This window comes from Aotus nancymaae, unplaced genomic scaffold, assembly GCF_030222135.1.
Source record: "Aotus nancymaae isolate 86718 unplaced genomic scaffold, 86718_ANA_hifiasm-v0.15.2.pri h1tg000012l, whole genome shotgun sequence".
NCBI classification, from domain to species: Eukaryota; Metazoa; Chordata; class Mammalia; order Primates; family Aotidae; genus Aotus; species Aotus nancymaae.
In genome coordinates, this window is record NW_026988423.1 from 49213933 (window position 1) to 49235726 (window position 21794).

The 21794-nt window shown below is 55.8% G+C and overlaps 1 protein-coding gene across 2 annotated transcripts in view; it reads left to right on the plus strand.

Annotated features, from left to right (window-relative positions):
- RASA4B (RAS p21 protein activator 4B) overlaps positions 1–21160 on the plus strand; it is a 39045-nt gene extending 17885 nt beyond the window's left edge. The window contains exons 8-21 of one of the 2 annotated variants that reach the window (XM_064375695.1): positions 181–275; positions 3100–3217; positions 3412–3562; positions 3822–3886; positions 4987–5099; positions 5296–5488; positions 5697–5834; positions 6403–6547; positions 7067–7236; positions 10032–10169; positions 12864–12999; positions 15894–16014; positions 17160–17224; positions 17322–21160. In XM_064375695.1, coding sequence (XP_064231765.1) covers positions 181–275; positions 3100–3217; positions 3412–3562; positions 3822–3886; positions 4987–5099; positions 5296–5488; positions 5697–5834; positions 6403–6547; positions 7067–7236; positions 10032–10169; positions 12864–12999; positions 15894–16014; positions 17160–17224; positions 17322–17443 — 1770 coding nt within the window. In that variant the 3' untranslated portion in view covers positions 17444–21160. Of the gene's footprint in view, positions 1–180; positions 276–3099; positions 3218–3411; positions 3563–3821; positions 3887–4986; positions 5100–5295; positions 5489–5696; positions 5835–6402; positions 6548–7066; positions 7237–10031; positions 10170–12863; positions 13000–15893; positions 16015–17149; positions 17225–17321 lie in introns of both variants that reach the window. The other variant, XM_064375694.1, reaches the window with a different exon arrangement.
- Positions 21161–21794: the final 634 nt, after the last annotated feature.

The following is a 21794-nucleotide window of genomic DNA, read 5'->3' on the forward strand; positions in this document are numbered from 1 at the left end:
GAAGTGCCTGGGACTGCCCGCCCCCCACGCCCCCACCCCGTCTACCAGAACCAGCAACTTCTCCCCACAGCCACTGGCCCTCAGGGACCCTTGGAGGGACCCCTCCCCACTAAGAACAGTAGTTGGCAAGGAGGAGACCTAAGTGTCCCAGCTCCAGGATGACTTCCACTGTGTCCCCAGGTGGTGATTGATGTCCAGAGACTGTGGGCAGCCCAGCAGGAGGAGGGCTGGTTCCGGCTGCAGCCCGACCAGTCCAAGAGCCGGCGGCGCGACGAGTAAGTGCGAGGGGCTGGGGTGGGGCTGAGAGTGGGGAATTGGCTACAGGCAGGCAGGGCAGGTGGGCTGCTCAGGGGTGAGAGGTCAGGAGATGCAGGTCCAGGGTTCCCTCAGCCCCTGCCCACTAGGCCAGCATCCTTCTCATCCAGGCTGGGCTCCACTGTCCCACAGTCCCGCACTCAGCTCCATGTTTTTTTTTTTTTTTTTTTTTTTTTGAGACGGAGTCTTGCTCTGTTGCCCAGGCTGGAATACAATGGCGCAATCTCTGCTCACTGCAACCTCCAGTGATTCTCCTGCTTCAGCCTCCCGATTAGCTGGGATTACAGGTGCCCACCACTATGCCCGGCTAATTTTTATATTTTTAGTATAGACAAGGTTTCACCATGTTGGCCAGGCTGGTTTCAAACACTTGACCTCAAGTGATCCACCTGCCTCGGCCTCCCAAAATGCTGGGATTACAGGCATGAGCCACCGCACCTGGCCAGCTCTGTCTTCTTAGCTCACAGGTTATAGGTCTCCTGCTTTCTGCCTTCTGGAAGTTTCTAAAACAAGTGCTCAGACACTTTGACAATTTCCCTGCAGACTTCAGACCAGGGTTCAAGTCTCCAGAGTCCGTGTCCCTGAGCCACAGCTCTAATTCCCTCCCCAAGATTCTCCAGGAATATGGTTTCCAGATAAAAGACAGGACACCCTTGGCCAGGAGCGGTGGCTCATGCCTGTAATCCCAGCTCTGGGAGGCCGAGGTGGGAGGATCACTTGAGGCCAGGAGTTTGAGACCAGCCTGGGCAAGAAAGTGAGGCTTCGTCTCTACAAAGAAATAAAAAATTAGCTGGGCATGGTGGTACATTCCTGTGGTTCTAGCTACCCGTGGCACTGAGGTGGGAGGATTGCTTGCACCCAGAAGGTGGAGGCTACAGTGAGCTATGATCACTTCTGCACTTCAGTCTAGGTGACAGAGCAAGACCCTGTTTCAAAAAAAAAAAAAGGCCGGGCGCGGTGGCTCACATCTGTAATCCCAGCACTTCGGGAGGCTGAGGAGGGTGGCTCACATGAGGTCAGGAGTTCAAGACCAGCCTGGCCAACATGGTGAAACCCTGTCTCTACCAAAAATACAAAAATTAGCTGGGTGTGGGGGCAGGTGTCTGTAATCCCACCTATTTGGGAGGCTGAGGCAGGAGAATCGCTTGAACCCAGGAGGCAGAGGTTGCAGTGAGCCGAGATCATGCTGCTGCACTCTAGCTGGGTGACAGAGCAAGACTCAGTCTCAAAAAAAAAAAAAAGGACTATGTACTATTTGAGACATACCTATACAAAAAATATTCAAATTTAGGCCAGGCACGTGGTGGCTCATGCCTGTAATTTCAGCACTTTGGGAGGCCAAGGCAGGAGGATCACTTGAGCCCAGGAGTTCAAGACCGGCCTGGGCAACATAGCAAGACCTCATCTCTAAAAAAATACTTAATAAGTAAATAAAATATTCACATTTAACTGAGTGTCTTGGGTTGTCGTTTTGCTAAATTTGGCAGTCTGTCTAGGAAGCCCTTGATGGTTCAGCTTTGTGTCCCTGTGGAAGGCCCCAGACCCCTCTTTCCCCCATTCCCATTCTTAACAGGGTAGCGGCAGGTGGTCGGCTGCATGTCAGCACCGAGGCATTTCCATAGAGCCAACCAAAGCCCATTTTCTTTTTTTTTTTTTTTTTTGAGACAGAGTCAGGCTGGAGTACGGTGGTGCAATCTTGGCTCACTGCAACCTCTGCTTCCCGGGTTGAAGTGATTCTCCTGTCTCACCTCGGTCTCCCAAGTAGCTGGGATTACACGCACCTGCCGCCACGCCTGGCTAGCTTTTTTCTTTTCTTTGTGAGAAGCAGTTTTGCTCTTGTTGCCCAGGCTGGAGTGCAGTGGTGCGATCTTGGCTCACCACAATCTCCACCTCCCAGATTCAAGTGATTCTCCTGCCTCAGCCTCCTGAGTAGCAGGGATTACAGGCATGGGCCACCACATGCAGCTAATTTTGTATTTTTAGTAGAAACGGGGTTTCCCCATATTGGCCAGGCTGGTCTCAGACTCCCAACCTCAGATGATCCACCCGCTTATGCCTCCCAAAGTGCTAGGATTACAGGCATGAGCCACTGTGCCAGGCCATTTTTGAACTTTATTTTTAGTAGAAACGAGGCTTTGCCATGTTGGCCAGGCTGATCTCGAACTCCTGACCTCAAGTGATCCGCCCACCTTGGCCTCCCAAAGTGCTGGGATTACAGGTGTGAGCCACCAAGCCAGGCTCAGGGACCCTTCTTAATACTTATACTGTGCATGAGGCTTGTGCTGAGCAGGGGTAGTGAGGGCCTTAGAGGATGCCATGCCTTGGTTCACACCCTCCCCTGTTCTGACCTTCCCTGTCAGAACAGGGAAGCTTGGAAGCTGGATCTAATGTGGCAAGTTGCTGCTGAACCAGCTCGAGCCTCAGTTTCCCTATTAGTTTGTTATGAGTGTCAGGGATTTGCTTCCCCTGTAAAGTGTACACCATCTGGGAGCATATAGATTCAAGGCCGGAGCCCCACATACCCAAGCTTGGAGGCGGCAGGGAGCCAGACCTTGAAGACGAATAGAGGTGCCATGAATGCAGAGGCAGGAAGGGCTTTCCAGAAAGAGAACATAAATAGCCGGGCAGAGCCCGGAGGCAGAGCTGTGCAGGGCACCCAGATGGAGGGCATGAGCAGAGAGACGGGAGGCTGGCCCCAAGGGAGAAAGACGGGAGGCCGTGGGAGGGGTGCGGCCCAGGGTGGCCTGGGTCCCCGGTGGAGAGGTCACAAGCTGCCCATTCCAGGGGCAACCTGGGCTCCTTGCAGCTGGAGGTGCGGCTGCGGGATGAGACGGTGCTGCCCTCCAGCTGCTACCAGCCGCTGGTGCAGCTGCTGTGCCATGAGGTGAAGCTGGGCATGCAGGTGAGGGGGCCCCAGGGCAGGTGGGAGGGTCCAGCGGCGGTAGGCCTAAGCCCCTGAGGTCTGGGGATGTAAGGAGCTGGCCAGTGCGCAGGGCCCCGTCCCCGGCCACCCCTTGGGAAAGCACCCTCCTTCTCCGGGGTACCCTGAGGTTCTCAGAGGGAAGGGTTCGGGATCCCCTGTGCCTCTCCCTGCAGGGCCCGGGGCAGCTGATCCCACTCATCGAGGAGACAACCAGCACCGAGTGTCGCCAAGACGTGGCCACCACCCTGCTCAAGCTCTTCCTGGGGCAGGGGCTGGCCAAGGACTTCCTGGACCTGCTCTTCCAGCTGGAGCTGAGTCGCACCAGTGAGGCCTGGGAGGGAGCTGGGCCCAGTGGACTGGGAGGTGGTGGTGGGGAGGGCATCCTCGTGTAGGAGGCAGATGGGAGACAGGAGGGAGGCAAGGGACAGAGCCGAGGGCAGAGGTGGGACAGTGGGCTGGGAGGTGGCGAGGAGGCCCTTTATTGAGGGGCCAGCTTAGGTCCCCCAGCCCCAAGGTCCTCTGTCCTCCCCCTACCCCGAAAGCTTTGTCCCAGCCCCCTACCCACTGGGACCTCTGTTTGTAGGTGAGGCCAACACCCTGTTCCGGAGCAACTCCCTGGCCTCAAAGTCCATGGAGTCCTTTCTGAAGGTGAGGTTGCCTGTGATATTGTCCTCATCTTACAGATGACAACAGTGAGGTTCAGAGAGACCGACGGAAGGGCTGCAGCTTCCACTCCAGTGTTCTATCTCTGTTTTCAGAGCCCTTGAAGGTTAAGAATGTGGCCCAGCCGAGAACAGTGGTGTGCGCCTGTAGTCCCAACTACTCTGGAGGCTGAGGCTGGAGGATTGCTTGAGCCCAGGAGTTCTGGGCTGTAGTGCGCTATGCCGATTGGGTGTCCGCACTAAGTTCGGCATCAATATGGTGACCTCCCGGGAGCGGGGGCCTACCAGGTTGCCTAAGGAGGGGTGAACCAGCCCAGGTCAGAAACGGAGCAGGTCAAAACTCCCGTGCTGATCAGTAGTGGGATCAAGCCTGTGAATAGCCACTGCACTCCAGCCTGGGCAACATAGCGAAACCCTGTCTCTAAAAAAAAAAAAGAGAGAGAGAGATTGAAAAGAATGTGGCCGGGCGCAGTGGCTCACACCTGTAATCTCAGCACTTTGGGAGGCTGAGTCGGGTGGATCACTTGAGGTCAGGAGTTTGAGACCAGCCTGGCCAACCTGGTGAAACCCCGTCTGTACTAAAAATACAAAAATTAGCCTGGTGTAATGTCGGGCTCTTGTAATCCCAGCTACTGGGGAGGCTGGGGCAGGAGAATCGCTTGAACCAGGAGGCAGAGGTTGCAGTGAGCTCACGCCACTGCACTCCAGCCTGGGCCACAGAGCTAGACTCCATCTCTCCCCCAAAAAAGTGTGTGTGTGTGTGTGTGTGTGTGTGTGTGTGTGTGTGTGTTTAAAATTTAAATTAGAGACAGTCTCACTGTGTTGCCCAGGCTAGTCCCAAACTCCTGGTCTCAAGTGATCCTCCTGCCTTGGCCTCCCAAAGTGCTGGGATTGCAAGGGCTAAGAATTCCATTCATTAATTTACTTACTCCTTCATGGATAAGCAGTTTTCCCTGCATGTGTACCTGGCCTCCTCCTGGGTGGATACAGCAGGCAGATGGTGCAGAGGCGGCTGCTCTGGAGAGAGTGGGCAGCTCGAGTGGGATGGGGAGAGATGGGACCAATGTGACCCGTGGTGGTCCCCAGGTGGCCGGGATGCGGTACCTGCACGGCGTCCTGGGCCCTATCATCAACAAGGTGTTTGAGGAGAAGAAGTACGTGGAGCTGGACCCCAGCAAAGTGGAAGTTAAGGATGTAGGGTGAGGCCGGGAGTAATTGGGGGGGCGCAGTGGTGGCAGGGTGGGATCAGGCCCTCTCTGCACGTGAGTTTGTGGCTCTGCCCACCGGTATATTGCCCCCTGTGTCCGTGTCCCGGCTGCTGCGAGAGCCACTGTCCCTGTTGTGGCCCTGGCACTGACCGCGACCCCCTCTGCCGCCCCGCCCCGTCCCACGCAGGTGCTCCGGGCTGCACCGCCCGCAGACTGAGGCCGAAGTGCTGGAGCAGAGCGCGCAGACGCTGCGCGCCCATATGGGGGCGCTGCTGAGCGCGCTCTGCCGCTCGGTTCGCGCGTGCCCAGCCGTGGTGCGCGCCACCTTCCGCCAGCTCTTCCGGCGGGTGCGGGAGCGCTTCCCCGGCGCCCAGCACGAGGTGCGCCCTCCACCCGCCGGGCTGGGCTGGGCCGGGCTGGACTCGGCTGGGGCGGGGGGCGAAAAGCGGTATGGAACCACGGAGCGCTGGGGAAGGGCGGGGAGGCGGTATCCCGGGGAGGGTCAGGGACGCAGCCTAAGGGCGGGGGGTGCTGCCCGGCGCCCAGGCCTGGAGGACCCCAGCCCGCGCTCTCCCGCACGCCCCCCAGAATGTGCCGTTCATCGCCGTCACCAGCTTCCTGTGCCTGCGCTTCTTCTCTCCCGCCATCATGTCGCCCAAGCTCTTCCACCTACGGGAGCGCCACGCGGACGCCCGCACCAGCCGCACCCTGCTCCTGCTGGCCAAGGTGCGGGCCTTGCGGCCACGGGCGGGATGCGCAGCTGGGTGTCTCACCGGGGCCCTGGCCCGGACTGCTGTGTGTTCCCTACCGGCTCCGGCGAGGCCACTGGCACGCCCCCGTGGGCATTGCGCTTCACAATTTGCAAAGCCTTCCTGTGGCCACCTTGTCCGAGCCCCGTCTCATGGATAAGGGGACAGGCCTTCGAGGGGTCGGAGGTTGCCAAGGCCGCCCAGCCTGTCGGTGGTGAATCGGGGGACCTTCCATCCTGGGTCTACTTACTCCCAGGCTGCACCTGTCTGCCCGGCACCGGGGTGGGGTACCCAGTGAGTGTAGCAGCGTCTATTAAACCTGCAGAAGAAGGCCCAAGTGGTCTCAGTTATCATAAGGCATCAAACTCTATGATCCACTCCTCCCTGATCCCTTGTGGAGCTGGAGAGGGGGGCCCCGTGGGCATGGCCTCTGTCGCCTCTGCCTCATCTCTACAGCTGAGTAGCAAAGACTTGGGGGGTGGGAGGGGTGCAGTGGCTAGGCCCCTGACCCAGCAGAGCCTGGCCCTTCCTGCTGTCACCTCCAGGCAGTTCAGAATGTGGGCAACATGGACACGCCAGCTTCCAGGGCCAAGGAGGCTTGGATGGAGCCACTGCAGCCCACTGTGCGCCAGGGCGTGGCACAGCTGAAGGACTTCATCACCAAGCTCGTGGACATCGAGGAAAAGGACGGTGAGCGCCTCCCTGTACAGACCCGCCCACAGCCTACTGCTGACGTTTGCTCCGCCCTTGAGCCCCACGGCCCCACCGACCGCTGTTTGTGGCTGCTCTCGTGACCCCATCCACCGCCTACTGTTAACATTTGCCAGGCTCCTGGGCCATAGACCCACCCACCACTGTTTGTCCTTCGTGTGGCCCCGCCCACTGCCTGGTGTTGACATTTGCCCCGCCCCTAGACCCATGGCCTCACCTACCATCATCTGTGCCTGTTGACATTTGCTCCACCCTTGAGCTCCATAGCCCCACCCACCACCTGCTGTTGACGTGTATCAACAGCACAAGTCAACCCCGAAGCCCATGGCCCCGCCTACCTCTGTCCACCTGTCACCCAGCTCACCACCAGCTGTTGATTTTTGCTCTGCCCTTGAGCCCCATGGCCCCGCCCACTGCCTGCTGTTCACATTTGCTCCGCCCCCTGGTTCCACTCTCATTCACTGGACTCTCAATTCCCCTCCCTCCCTGGCCTGGCAGAGCTGGACTTGCAGCGGACGCTGAGTTTGCAGGCGCCACCTGTGAAGGAGGGCCCGCTCTTCATCCACAGGACCAAGGGAAAGGGCCCCCTCATGTCCTCCTCCTTCAAGAAGCTCTACTTCTCACTCACCACCGAGGCCCTCAGCTTTGCCAAGACGCCCAGCTCCAAGGTGGGTAAGGAGGGAGGCCAGCAAGTGGGGCTCTGAGAAGTTATGGCACCCTGGAGTCACCTGTCCCCTTCCTTGGAGCCCATCTGAGGTCCCCGAGGGTCAGAGAAGAAAGCCAGGTGTGTGGCATCTGTACTGCTTGTCAGAACCTAGGAGGGCCAGGCACTAGTGGCTCACGCCTGTAATCCCAGTACTTTAGGAAGCTAAGGTGGATGGATCACTCGAGGTCAGGAGTTCAAGACCAGCCTGGCCAACATGGTGAAACCCCGACTCTACTAAAAATGCAAAAATTAACCAGGCGTGGTGATGGGTGCCTATAGTCCCACCTACTCGGGAGGCTGAGGTACAGGAATCACTTGAACCTGGGAGGCAGAAGTTACAGTGAGCCGAGATCACGCCACTGCATTCCAGCCTGGGCAACAGAGCAAAACTCTGTCTCAAAAAAAAAAAAAGAGGAAGATGATCCGACCTTACTAGGTTTTTGAGGGTTAGATGAGATGATCTCCCTAAGAGTCCTGAAGACCCAGGTCCTGGCAGGTAGTACTGTTTAGGCAAATGGTATTATTAAAGATAGTACATCCCCTGGGCTACTAGGTAAGGAGGAGGCTAGGGCAACCAGGGGAGGCTTCCTGGAAGAGGCAGGAATATAGAAGCATGGAATCTTGGTATGGGAAGGGATCTCAAAGATCATACTTTATCCATGGACCTGGTGACCCCTTGATGTACACCTGCCCCCAGTCATGCAGGATAGTCATGGGGATAGTCTGCCAGGAATACCCAGCCTAGCCCTAAGCAGGCAAGAGTGGGCTGGGGTAGGTGAAGGAGCTCATCACCCATTCTGTTCTCAAAAGAGCCAGCTCAGGGCTCCCACCAGATGAGGGGTCCACCCCTTCCTACCAAAGACCCCTTGGATGATAATTATTATTATTTTGAGACAGGGTCTTGCTCTGTCACCCAGGCTCAGTGCAGTGGTATGATCATAGCTGACTGCAGCCTTGAACTCCTGGGCTCAAGCAATCTTCCTGCCTCAGCCTTCCAAGTATCTGGGACTACAGGCACGTGCCACCAAGCCAGGCTATTTTTCTTTGTGAAAGAGTCTTGTTATACTGCCCACGCTGGTCTCAAACTCCTGGCCTCAAGCAGTCCTCCCACCCCAGCCTCCCAAAGCACTCAGGTGATTATTCTACATCCGCCAGGGTTGAAAGATTTGGCTACATAGGCATCATTTAATGCTGGTCCCCATTTTTGTCTGTTGTCAACCTTTGATAGCCAGTCAGATAGCCTGTCATTCTGAGACAGTTGGGGCCGCTGTTGTGATTTCTACCCTGAGCAGGGCTTCCTCTTGTTTGGCCTCTGCCCCAAGCAGGGAAGACCACGTTGTTTCTGAGGACTCCGCAACAGCAGAAAGCACTCAGGTTTGAGACCAGCCTGGGCAGCATAGAGAGACCCCATTGCTACAAAAAACATTTAACAAATTTGCTGAGCATAGTGGCATGCACCTGCAGTCTCAGCTACTCAGGAGGCTGAGGCAGGAAGACTGCTTGAGCCCATAAATTTGAAGCTGCGGTGAGCTATGATTGCACCACTGCCCTGCAGCCTGGGTGACAAGAGTGAGACCCTGTCTCTCTTAAAAAAAAAAAAAGAAGGGCCGGGCGCGGTGGCTCACGCCTGTAATCCCAGCACTTTGGGAGGCCGAGGCGGGTGGATCACGAGGTCAAGAGATCGAGACCATCCTGGTCAACATGGTGAAACCCCGTCTCTACTAAAAAAAAAATACAAAAAAATTAGCTGGGCATGGTGGCGCGTGCCTGTAATCCCAGCTACTCAGGAGGCTGAGGCAGGAGAATTGCCTGAACCCAGAAGGCGGAGGTTGCGGTGAGCCGAGATCGCGCCATTGCACTCCAGCCTGGGTAACAAGAGCGAAACTCCGTCTCAAAAAAAAAAAAAAAAAAAAAAAAAAAAAAAAAAGAAGAAGAAGCCGGGTGCGGTGGTATGTGCCTGTAGTCCCAGCTACTCAGGAGGCTGAGGTGGGAGGATCGCTTGAGCCCAGGAGCTCTGGGCTGTAGTGCGCTATGCCGATCAGGTGTCCACATTAAGTTCGGCACCAATATGGTGACCTCCCAGGAGCGGGGGACCACCAGGTTGCCTAAGGAGGGGTGAACCGGCCCAGGTCGGACACGGAGCAGGTCAAAACTCCCGTGCTGATCAGTAGTGGGATCGCGCCTGTGAATAGCCACTGCACTCCAGCCTGGGCAACATATCGAGACCCCGTCTCTTTAAAAAGAAAAAAGAAAAGGAGGGGGTAATGGAGGCTGGGAGTGTAGATTCAGCATTAGCGGGTTGGGGGCCTTTTCAGGACATATGTATCTTAGATTCTGAGCTTCCCATCAGATTTGATCATGGCAGGAGGAAGGTAAGAAAGGAGGGGACGGGATGGGATATGGGACTTTTAGAGCCTGGGACTACAAAAGCAAGTTGGAAAATTACTAAATGCAAAGTCACACAGTGTTGGCCGCGGCTGGCATGACTTTGTAGCCCCGGGAATGCTGGCTGTTTAGACACTACCACAAAGCTCACACCTCCCAGGCCTGCTGGGAGCACCCCCCTGAGAGGCCAGGTCCTCCCCTCCCAGTTGCTGGGTACTTGGTCGCCGTCAGTCTGTGCTCTGCCCTGGCTGAGGTCACTCTGGGTCTCTCACACTTACTCCTGGTGCTGCAGAAGGGGAGACTGAGGCCCAGAGTTGGGAAATGGAATGGCCCTGGCTGGGTGCCTGACCTCCTCCTCCCTCCCTGCCTCAGAAAAGCGCCCTCATCAAGCTAGCCAACGTCCGTGCAGCAGAAAAGGTGGAGGAAAAGAGCTTCGGCAGCTCGCACGTCATGCAGGTCATCTACACAGACGACGCCGGCAGGCCCCAGACTGCCTACCTGCAGTGCAAGGTGCGGGGAGAGGAGCGGGTGCTGTGGGTGAGGCCTAGGCACTATGGGAGTGGCCTGAGTGCTGTGGGAGTGGCATGAGCCCTGTGGGTGTGGCCTGGGTGCTGTGGGAGTGGCATGAGGCTTGTGGGAGTGGCCCGGGTGCTGTGGGAGTGGCATGAGCCCTGTGGGAGTGGCCTAGTTGCTGTGGGAGTGGCATGAGCCCTGCGGGAGTGGCCTGGGCGCTGTAGGAGTGGCCTGGGCTCTGTGGGAGTGGCCTGGGTGCTGTGGGAGTGGTCTAGGTGCTATGGGAGTGGCCTGGTTGCTGTGGGAGTGGCATGAGTCCTGTGGGAGAGGCCTGGGTGCTGTAGGAGTGGCCTGGGCTCTGTGGGAGCGACCTGGGTGCTATGGGAGCGGTCTGGGTGCTGTGGGAGTGGCCTAGGTGCTATGGGAGTGGCATGGGTACTGTGGGGGTGGCCTGGGTGCTGTGGGAGTGGCATGAGCCCTGTGGGAGTCACCTGGGTGCTCTGGGAGTGGTCTGGGTGCTGTGGGAATGCCCTGGGCACTATAGGAGTGGTGGCCTGGGCTCTGTGGGAGTGACCTGGGTGCTATGGGAATGGCTCGGGTGCTGTGGGAGTGGCCTGGGCACTGTGGGAGTGGCCTCAGCACTGTGGGAGTGGCCTGGGCACTGTGGGAGTGGCCTGGGTACCGTGACAGTGGCCGGAGTGGACTGTATGAGAAGGGAGCTGAGCCTCTTGCCCCCTACCAGGTACATCAGGCACAGCAGGGTATGTCTGATTTGGGAGGTGTGAGGGCCAGGTGTGTGTGTTGTCTGGGGGTCTGAGCCCCCCGGAGGCCATGGCCCATGTCTTTCCCTGGGCATCCATGTGTAGGTCTGTGTGTGGGCCAGTACACGGACAGGTGCATCCCTGTGATCTGAAATTTGCACATTGCACCCGATTGTTGGAAACTATTTCCAGATATCTGAGATGGGGACCAGACATGCTGGTTCATGCCGGTAATCCCAGAGCTCTAGCCAGAGCAACAGAGCAAGACCCTGTCTCTAAAAAAGAAAGTCTGTGCTGGCACCTGGATCAACACCTAATAATCAAACATTATGCCCTGTGCGGCTCTGGGTGCATGTTCTCAAATAACTTTCCCATCTATTCCTTCATTAATTCATTCATTCATTTATTTAAAAAACGCTTACTGAGCACCTCCTAGGTTCCAGGCATGATTTTAGGTGAGGGGATGCAGTGGCAGACAAGACAGAGTCCCGCCTTCGTGGAGCTGATATGGGGAGAAGATGGGCCAATAAATACATGTTTCAAATGTCGGGCCAGGCACGGTGGCTCATGCCTATAGTCCTAGCACTTTGGGAGGCCGAGGTGGGAGGATCGCTGGAGGCCAGGAGTTTGAGACCAGCCTGGCCAATGTAACAAGACCCCGTTTCTACAGAAAATAAAAAATTAGCCAGGCATGATGGCATGCCCCTGTGATCCCAGCTACTTAGGAGGCTGAGGCAGGGGGATTGCCTGAGCTCAGGAGTTGGAGGTTGCAGCGAGTTGGAGGCTGCAGTGAGCTATGATCACACCACTGCACTCCAGCCTGGGTGACAAAGTGAGACCCTGTCTCTTTAAAAAAAAAAAAGTCAAATAGTGATAGTGACTTGAAGGGAACCAGAAGGGACTAAGGGAGCAAGGAAGGGAACAGAGTGGAGGGTAGCAGGGAGTGGTCTGCCCTATAAAGGGTAGTGAGAGGCCAGGAGCAGTGGCTCACGCCTGTAATCCCAGCACTTTGGGAGGCCAAGCCAGGTGGATCATGAGGTCAGGAGATTGAGACCATCCTGGCTCTACTAAAAATACAAAAAATTAGCCAGGTGTGTTGGAGGTGCCTGTAGCCCCAGCTAGTCAGGAGGCTAAGGCAGGACAATCACTTGAACCTGGGAGACGGAGGTTGCAATCAGCTGAGATCGTGCCACTGCACTCTAGTCTGGGTGACAGAGAGACTCCGTCTCAAAAAAAATAATAACGTGGTCAGGGAGGACCTCTGATGGGTGGCATTCGAGCAGGGACCTTGTAGGAGGGTGACTCAGGTGCGTCTCTAGGGCAGGAATGCATGGAATGAGTAGGAAGCCTGCAGCTGGAGGGGGGTGGTTTCTTCTGACTGTCCTGGGCTGGTGGGGAGGAAGTCACAGACCTGTTCCTCCCTGCCCTTCCCTCTAGGGCTTCCATTTTGTGTCAGGGTCCAGAGCCACAGGGAAAAGTAATGATATCAGGGCCACCAAATATAGTTGGCGGGTTCTGGAATACCTAGGAGCATGGCCAAGGGGCCAGCAGCAGCTGAAATCCAGCCCACACCGGGGACAAGTGGAGCTGCTGCCATCAAAAAGACAAGACAGGTGGGAGAGGAGAGGATGGGGTCTTACTGTGTTGCCCAGACTGGTCTTGAATTCCTGGGCTCAAGCGATCCTCCTGCCTCGGCCTCCCAAAGTGCTTAAGATTATAGGAATGATCCACTTCACCTGCTTTCCAGGCCATGTGCCCAGGTGTGGGCTACATTCCCCTGGAGGAAGGGCAGCCTCTCCTAATTCACTCAAAGCTGCTGTGTTGGGGTGGTGGGGAACATGGCGTCGGGTGTGGTATAGGAGCTGCAGGTTAGGAGGGCTTCCTGGAGGAGGTGACCTCTGACTAGGCCTCCCCCTCCACGTCCCCTCAGTGTGTGAACGAGCTGAACCAGTGGCTGTCTGCACTGCGGAAGGTGAGCATCAACAACACCGGCCTGCTGGGCTCCTACCACCCTGGCGTCTTCCGTGGGGACAAGTGGAGCTGCTGCCACCAAAGAGAGAAGACAGGTGGGAGAGGAGGCCTGAGCCGTGGGATCTGCATCCGTCCACTGTGGGATCAGGCCTCTGGTTGAACAACGGGGCCCTGAGCCTGCTGTGCACCTGCAGGGACCTAACCCAAGGAACGCTGGCCCCTCCAGGCTCTCTGGGTAGAAAGGGGGTGGTTTGGGAAATGCCACGTGATGTGTGTGATGCATATGAGTGAATTCGCTGAAGGCTCTAAGGAGGCCTGAAAACGTATTAGAATCCCATTTCTGTTTTCTTATTTACTTATTTTTTTTGAAAGACTCTCAAACTTAAGAATCCCATTTCTTTTTTCTTCTGCTGCTGCTTTTTTTTTTTTTTTTTTAAAGACAGACTCTCGCTCTGTTGCCAAGGCTGGAGTGCAATGGCTCAATCTCAGCTCACTGCACCCTCCACCTCCCAGGGTCAAGCAATTCTCCTGCCTCAACCTCCCCAGTAGCTGAAATTACAGGCACTCACCACCATGCCTAATTTTTTTGTATTTTTAGTGGAGATGGGGTTTCACTATGTTAGTCAAGCTGCTCTTGTTTTTTGTTTTCGTTTTTGATACGGAGTCTCGCTCTGTCGCCCAGACTGGAGTACAGTGGCTCAGTCTCAGCTCACTGTAACCTCCACCTCCCGATTCAAGTGATTCTCCTGCCTCAGCCTCCCAAGTAGCTGGGACTACAGGCACATGCCACTGCACCCAGCTAATTTTTGTATTTTTAGTAGAGACGAGGTTTCACCATGTTGGCCAGACTGGTCTCAAACTCCTGACCTTGTGATCTGCCCACCTCGGCCTCCCAAAGTGCTGGGATTACAGGCATGAGTCACCAAACTTGGCCAGATTTTTTTTTTTTTTTTTGAGACAAGTCTCACTCTGTCACCCAGGCTGGAGTGCAGTGGCACAATCTCAGCTCATTGCAACCTCCACCTCCCAGGTTCAAGCGATTCTCCTGCCTCCGCCTCCTGAGTAGCTGGGATTATAGGCACGTGCCATCACGGCCAAATATTTTTTCTTGTATTTTAAGTAAAGACAGAGTTTCACCACATTGCCTAGGCTGGTCTTGAACTCTTGGCCTCAAAACATCCACCTGCCTAGGTCTCCCAAAGTGCTGGGATTCCAGGCGTGTGCCACCATGCCCAGCCTAGAATCCCACTTGTAACGTGGTTTAACCCAGCGCTTCCCAATCCCATTTGACAGGGAACCCTAGGGTTTGAATTTTAATTAACTCAAATAGCTTCACATGGCCCTTACACAGTTGAGGAACCCCCTGCTAAAGAGAGCCAAAGTGAGCCCCTGGGTTCGCACACCGCCATGCTGGCGACCTGAATCCGGAACTGTGGGTGGGAGGGGACCCTGAGCCTTGGGCACTAGAGGGATGGCAGAGAGGAGCTTCTAGAAGGCCTCAAAACTGCAGTTCTCTCACTTCCAGCACCTGTGGCTCTTGAGCACTTGAAATGTGGCTTGAGGGGCTGAGGGGGTTTTTCGTTTAATTTTTAAAAAACAGGGTCTTGCTCTGTTGCCCAGGCTGGAGTGCAGTGGCTCGATCATAGCTCACTGCAGCCTCCAACTCTTGGGCTTAGGCAATCCTCCTGCCTCAGCCTCTGAGTAGGCTGGGACTACAGGCCCACCCCTGGCTCATTTAAAATTTTTTTTTTTTGGAGATAAGGTCTTGCTGTGTTGTCCAGGCTGGTCTTGAATTCCCAGGCTCAGGCAATCCTTCTTCCTCGGCCTCTCAAAGTGCTGGGGCTGTAGGAGTGAGCTACCACACCTGGCCTGAGTTTTACATTGTTAAAAATGTTGTTTTAATTTTAATCAACTCAAATGTTTTCATGTGGCTAGTGGCCACCCTGTAGAATAGCACAGTTCTACAACTTTTGAGACCTTCTTCTCGTTATCCTCACCTTCTTTCCAGAGTAGACTGAGCACTTGGAGTCTCCTGGCCTTTCAGGCCAGGCCAAACCTCGGTCCCCAGAGCCCAGTGTGGCAGAGGCCACGGAAAACTGACCCACCCACTGTAGCCCGGCCCTGGATTTACGGTCAGGCAGTGCACAGAGATGGGTCTCACTCTCTCAGCCAGGCTGGAGTGCAGTGGCACAACATAGCTCACTGCAGCCTTGACCTCCTGGGCTCAGGTGATCCTCCTGCCTCAGCCTTCTGCACAGTTGGGACTACAGGCACATGCCACACACCTCTTTTTGTAGAGACAGAGTCTCACTATGTTGCCCAGGATGGCCTTGAACTCCTGGCCTCAAGCTGTCTTCCTGCCTCAGCCTCCCAAAGAGCTGGGATTCCAGGTGTGAGCCACTGCACCTGGCCTCTTGGTGTCTCCTTCCAAGGGCGTTGCTGGCTGGCTGATATGACCTGCAGCCTCTGGCTGTAACCATCATAGTGATACCCTCATTATTGGCGAAGTGGGGCCCACCGTGGCCCAGGAGACAGGGCCTGGTATTCCACTGTATGGAGGAGAAGCTGAGGCTTGAAGACAGATGACTTTAAAGCCAGCGGGCCGCAGGAGCAGCTCATTCTAAGGCATGAACCTGCTACAGCCCACCTCACCATGATGTTAACATTTCAGCCTGTTCCCTTCCAGGCAGGCAGCCTTCTAGAAAGCTGCCTGGCTCCCCGAGTCACATCCTGATGACATCCATGCTCTGCAGTCATGCATTCCATGGTGCAGGGGCTGACCTCAAGATGACCTGCTGCCCCAAAAGGGTGGGGAACCAAGGCGGGGCCTGGATCAGACTGACCAGGCTGTGCTCCCAGCGTAGCCCTCACCACGGACCCCCGAGTGCCTCTCTCCCCTCCAAAACTCCGTTTCCCCATCTCTGCAGGCAGGAAGTTGGACATGGTAGTCAAGTGTCTGCTGGTAACTTTGCCCTCTCTGTGCCCCCAGGTCGGGGCTGCGATAAGACCCGGTCACGGGTGACCCTGCAGGAGTGGAATGACCCTCTTGACCATGACCTTGAGGCCCAGCTCATCTACCGGCACCTGCTGAGCGTGGAGGCCATGCTGTGGTGAGTCCCACCCAGGAGAGCCTGTGTAGCCCAGGGAATGTGCCAGGCTGGGGGCTAGAGCTGGGATTCAGGCTTGGGGCTGCTCCGTGGTGGCTGATCACCTCTATTCTAACTGGCCACGTCTGGGGAGGGCACCAGGAATACCTGCCTCTCTGCAGCATGAGGCCAGCTCAGGTTAGGACAGAGGCCCCAGGGGTCCGGGCCGTGCCTGCGTGATGCCGTGGGCTGAACCCGCCTCACGACCTGCCCAGCCGTCCCACTGGGCCCTTGGAGCACAGGCTGTGTCCTTGGTCACTCCCTGAGTTCCTTGGCCATCTCACTCATCCAGTGGTTCTCAGCCCTGGCACACGCTTAGCAAAAACAGGATGCTTTTAATGACCAGCTTTAAAAACAGGATGCTGAGGCCCCGTCACTCAGGGTCTCCAGAGATGCAGCGGTGCCGGGATACTTCAGGGTGACCCAGTGCCAGCTGGACCAGGAGCTCTTCCATCTCTCACACCCCTACACCCTGCAAGGAGGAAGGGCGTGGCCCTCCCCCTTCCTCATTGACTCTTCCAGGGTTTATCTCTGCCCTCAAAACCCACAAAGGCAGGGTACAGTGGCTCATGCCTGTCATCCCAGCACTTTGAGAGGCAGAGGCAGGCGGATCGCTTGAGGTCAGGAGTTTGAAACCAGCCTGGCCAACATGGCAAAACCCCTTCTCTACTAAAAATACAAAAATTAACTGGGCTTAGTGGAGGGCACCTGTAATCCCATCTACTTGGGAGGCTGAGGCAGGAGAATTGCTTGAACCCAGGAAATGGAAGTTTCAGCGAGCCAAGATCACGCCACTGCGCTCCAGCCTGGGCCACAGAGCAAGACTCCATCTCAAAAAAAAAAAAAAAAAAAATCCAAAGGGCCTTCTGGTCAACCCAGTGGGGTGGGGAGGAGGAGATACTGGAAGGGAGAAGGTGGCAGGCGCCCAGGGGCCGAGGCTGGGCCCGTGTTTCCTCTTCATAGACTGAAAGAGTCAGCCCTGCCATCACTCCCAGAGCCACCTCTAGCCCAGGAGGCCCACGCTGGGCCACCCAGCCTTCCCACAAGGGCACCAGAAGCCTGGCAGGGCGGGTGGAGGCTGACGGTCCTCACTCTGGCGGCCTCCACAGGGAGAAGCACCAGGAGCTGAGCGGGGGTGCAGAGGCCGGCACTGTGCCTGCAAGCCCTGGCGAAGGTAGGTCCTGCGCACCTGGTCCCAGCCCCGTCCAGGGATGTATGGGTGGGGTCTCTGGACCCACTCCCAGGGCCCTCACGGCCGCCTCTGTCCGCAGCCCCCGAGGACTCACTGGCCCGGCTGCTCCGGGTGCTTCAGGACCTCCGGGAGGCCCACAGCTCCAGCCCGGCCAGCTCCCCGACCTCAGAGCCCAACTGCCTCCTGGAGCTGCAGACGTGAGGCCCGCCCTGCGCTCCCCTTGCCGAGTCCCCGGCCAAGCGCTCAAAGCCCCTCGAGGATGCTCTGCACCCCTCACCCTGGTCCTCCTCACTGGGGTGCAGGGCCCAGGTCTCTTCCAGGTGGGGGAGGGGGAGAGTCAGGGATAAGGGGATCCCCAGAAGTGCCAAGCTGAGCAGGCCTGGCCTGAAGTGTCCCGGCTCCCTACGGCCGCTGCAGCCATCGCTGCCTCTCCAAGGACCCTCTTCTCCTGCCTAGGACAGACCCAGCCAGAACCACCACTAGGACGGGCCACAGCCAGGGGTCTGGGATCCAGGGACCTAGAGAATGGGAGGGAACAGGAGGCCGGTCTGCCACCCCACCAGCTCCCCGTGGGTGGCACAGGGCTGTGCTGTTGCCAACAGTAAACCTGCTGTTCCTGCCCAGGCTCTGGGCTCTTGTGATGGGGATCTCGGGAGAAGGTGGGCCTGGGGGGACCCCAGAGACTGCCGGTGCGTGTGCCGAGGATGGGGCTGATAGCATGGGCTCTGGGCATCCCTGTTCTCCCCTCTTCCTTCTCCCCACTCATCTGGGGTCGGGGGCTCCTTTCCCTTCCGAGTCGCTGTCCCCACCATGCCCCTGGGCTCCCTCTTCCATGCCCCACAGACCACAGAGCCCAGCATGTCCATCCAGCTGTCTCCTCAGCAGCCCCCAATAGGACAGTACAGAGAGGCGGGGCTCAGAGACCCCTTTTCTCTTCACACAGTCCTTACCCTATGCCCTCTAGGGTGTGGCTGGCAGTGTTGGCCATGTGGGGGCTCCCATCCCCCCACCATTGTGTCACACGGGCTGCCAGGCTCAGCTCCCAGCTGCGTCCACAGTGACCTGGATCAGAGTGGGGAGAAGGCCTGGACCCCCCTTCCCCAAAAGGCTTTCAGCCCCTGCCTTGCCACGCGGTCACCTCCTTCCCCCTTTGACCCCAGATCCCAAAGGTCCACCACCCTGGCCCCAGCCCCTTCCTGGCCACAGGGCTTCTCCGATGCCTTAAGCATAGAGGCCCCGGGCTGGTCCGACCGTTAGCAAAGCTTGACTCTTGGAAGCTTAGATCCCCTGGTGTCCTGGGATCTGGCTGCCTTTGGTCAGTCCCTGTGGTCCCCCACCAACTCCCCCACCCATAGGGCTGCCCACCAAGCCCTGCCCCCAGCCCAAGAGGAGCCCCCCCACTGCCTGCGGAGCAGTGATGCCTGGCCACTGGCTCACACTGCTGACTTGGTCCTGGCATGGGGGAAGCAGCAGGTGACAGGAGCAGGGCCCTGTCCCTCTTTTCCCTGCCCCGTGGTCCCAAAGCCACACGTGTGCCCGCTCTTGGGGCTGACCTACTGCAGGCCACACCAGGGCAGGGTGGGCAGGGCCTTTGTGCCTCATGAGGACAGAGAAGTCCCTGAGGTGCCCAGACCTGGCTCAGCCAACCTCCTTCCTCCCCCCGCTGTCCCCACTAAAGCCTCCTTCCTCCCTGTGCCCACTGGCTCCAGGCTCCTCACAACAGCAACTCATGGACACAGGGCACCCCCAAGTGGTTCCAGCCCTGCAGGTGGGCGCTGCTCTCACATCTGCCTGCATCCATCCATTCATTCCTCACCTTTATCCTGTTGTCTCTATTCTTTTAAGCTACCAGGAAGGAAAGGGAAGACCAGATCACGAACTGCGACCCCTAGAGGGAGGAGTGGGCTTGGAATAGGCATCCACCTCAGAGCTCAAATGGGTTTGTTAAAATAACGTTCAATTTTCAGAGGAAGGGGAACTTTATCGATTTTGTTGTTGTTGAGACAAAGTCTCACTCTGTCGCCCAGGCTGGAGTGCAGTGGTGCAATCTCGGCTCACCGCAACCTCCGCCTCCCAGGTTCAAGCGATTCTCCTGCCTCAGCCTCTGGAGTAGCTGGGATTACAGATACCCACCACCACACCCAGTTAATTCTTGTATTTTTAGTAGAGACAGGGTTTCTCCACGTTGGCCAGGCTGGTTTCCAACTCCTGACCTCTGGTGATCCGCCTGCCTCGGCCTCCCAAAGTGCTGGGATTACAGGCATGAACCACCGAACCTAGCCAGAACTTTATAGATTAAAAGAGATTTGAAGCTGGGTGTGACAGCATACACCTGTAGTCCCAGCTACTCCAGAGGCCTAAGGCGGAAGGATCACCTTAAGCCCAGAAGTTTAAGGCCAGCCTGGGCAACATAGCAAAACCTAGTCCCTAAAATTAAAAAAAAAAAAAGAAGGGGAAAATAAAGGAGACTTGAGATTTTTGAACTAAATAGAGCTGATGATTACACATTGTGAACGTAATTAACACCACTGAGTTAAACACTTAAAAATTGTTAAAATGGAGCTGGGCGTGGTGACTCACGCCTGTAATCCAAGCACTTTGGAGGCTAAATCGGGCGGATCACCTGAGGTCAGGAGTTCAAGACCAGCCTAACAAGGTGAAACCCTGTCTTTAAAAAAAAAAAAAAAAAAATTGTTAAAATGGCAAATTTTATATCTATTTTACAATAAAAAGTCTAAAAGAGAAACAAGATACTTAGGTGACTTACAGCAACCAATTGCAACAAAATAAGATGTTAAGAAATTACCGTTGCTGGGCGCGGTGGCTCAAGCCTGTAATCCCAGCACTTTGGGAGGCCGAGGCGGGTGGATCATGAGGTCAAGAGATTGAGACCATCCTGGTCAACATGGTGAAACCCTATCTCTACTAAAAATACAAAAAATTAGCTGGGCATGGTGGCGCACGCCTGTAGTCCCAGCTGCTCAGGAGGCTGAGGCAGGAGAACAGCCTGAACCCAGGAGGCAGAGGTTTCAGTGAGCCGAGATCGCGCCATTGCACTCCAGCCTGGGTAACAAGAGCGAAACTCCGTCTCAAAAAAAAAAAAAAGAAGAAAAAAGAAATTACCGTTTTATGAGACTTGGAAATTTGAACACTATAGGATGATTGGAATTACTAATTTTGTAAAGGTGTGATAATACATTGTACTTGGCTGGGCACAGTGGAACATGCCTATAATCCCAGCTACTTGGGAGGCTTAGCTGGGAGAATCACTTGAGCTCAGGAGTTCGAGACCAGCCTGGGCAACACGGTGAAACCCCCGTCTCTACAAAAAATACAGAAAAACAAAAGGTATTGCAGTTGTGTTGTAAGAGTCCTTGCTGGGCTTGGTCGCTCACACCTGTAATCCCAGCACTTTGTGAGGCCAAGGTGGGTGGATCACCTGAGCTTGGGAGTTCGAGACCAGCCTGGCCAACATGTCAAAACCCCGTCTCTACTGAAAATACAAAAATTAGCTGGGTTTGGTGGTGGGAGCTTGTAATCCCAGCCACTCCAGAGGCTAAGGTGGGAGAATCGTTTGAACCCAGGAGGCGAAGGTTGCAGTGAGTGGAGATTGCACCATTGCACTCCAGCCTGGGTGACGAGCGAAATTGCGTCTCAACAAAAAAGTCCTTATCTTTCAGAGCTACATAGTGGAATATTTATGGAATATTTAGGATAAATGATATGGACATTTGGGATTTGTTGCAAAATAACCCAGAGGTAGAGGTCAGGAGTGGAGTTTAGAGATGAGACGAGACTAGCCACGAGCCGATCATTACGGAAGAGATATTCGGAGTATGTGAGGGCTCCTTATCCTGCATAGTCTGTCTAGCTTTGTGTATCTTTGAACTTTTCAAGAATAAAAAAGCTTAAAAAGTACATGCGTCCCAGTCCTACCAGAGACTCAGCCACTGCCACCCTCGAGCCAGGGGGAGCCAGGGTTGCATTTTCACACGCATCTCATGCTTCTTTGCACTCGCAACTTGGAGAGCCCCAAACAGGGAAACCCCAAGCCCTGCTGGCTTCTGCCAATCCCCTGAGCAGAAGCGTGGGTCCCTCTGATCACCACCTCACCACCCTCATCCTGATCTCACTGTACACAGCAAACCTCCAGTGTAATTAACAAGACTGAGGACACTGTAATCTCAGCACTTTGGGAGGCTGAGTCAGGCAAATCACCTGAGTTCAGGAATTCGAGACCAGCCTGCAAATCAAGGCCAACATGGTGAAAACCAGTCTCTACTAAAAACACAGAAATTAGTCAGGCGCAAGGGTGCACACCTGTAATCCCCACTACTCAGGAGAGTCAGATTGAACCTGGGAGGCAGAGGATGCAGTGAGCTGAGATCACGCCACTGCACTCCAGCCTGGGCAGCAGAGTGAGACTCCATCTCAAAAGAAAGAAAAAGACAAAACGAAAAAACAAGACAGAGGAGGGGCAGAGTCTTTCAGAACATCTTTTATTCTTTTTTTTTTTTTTTTTGAGAGAGTCTCACTGTGTCACCCAGGCTGG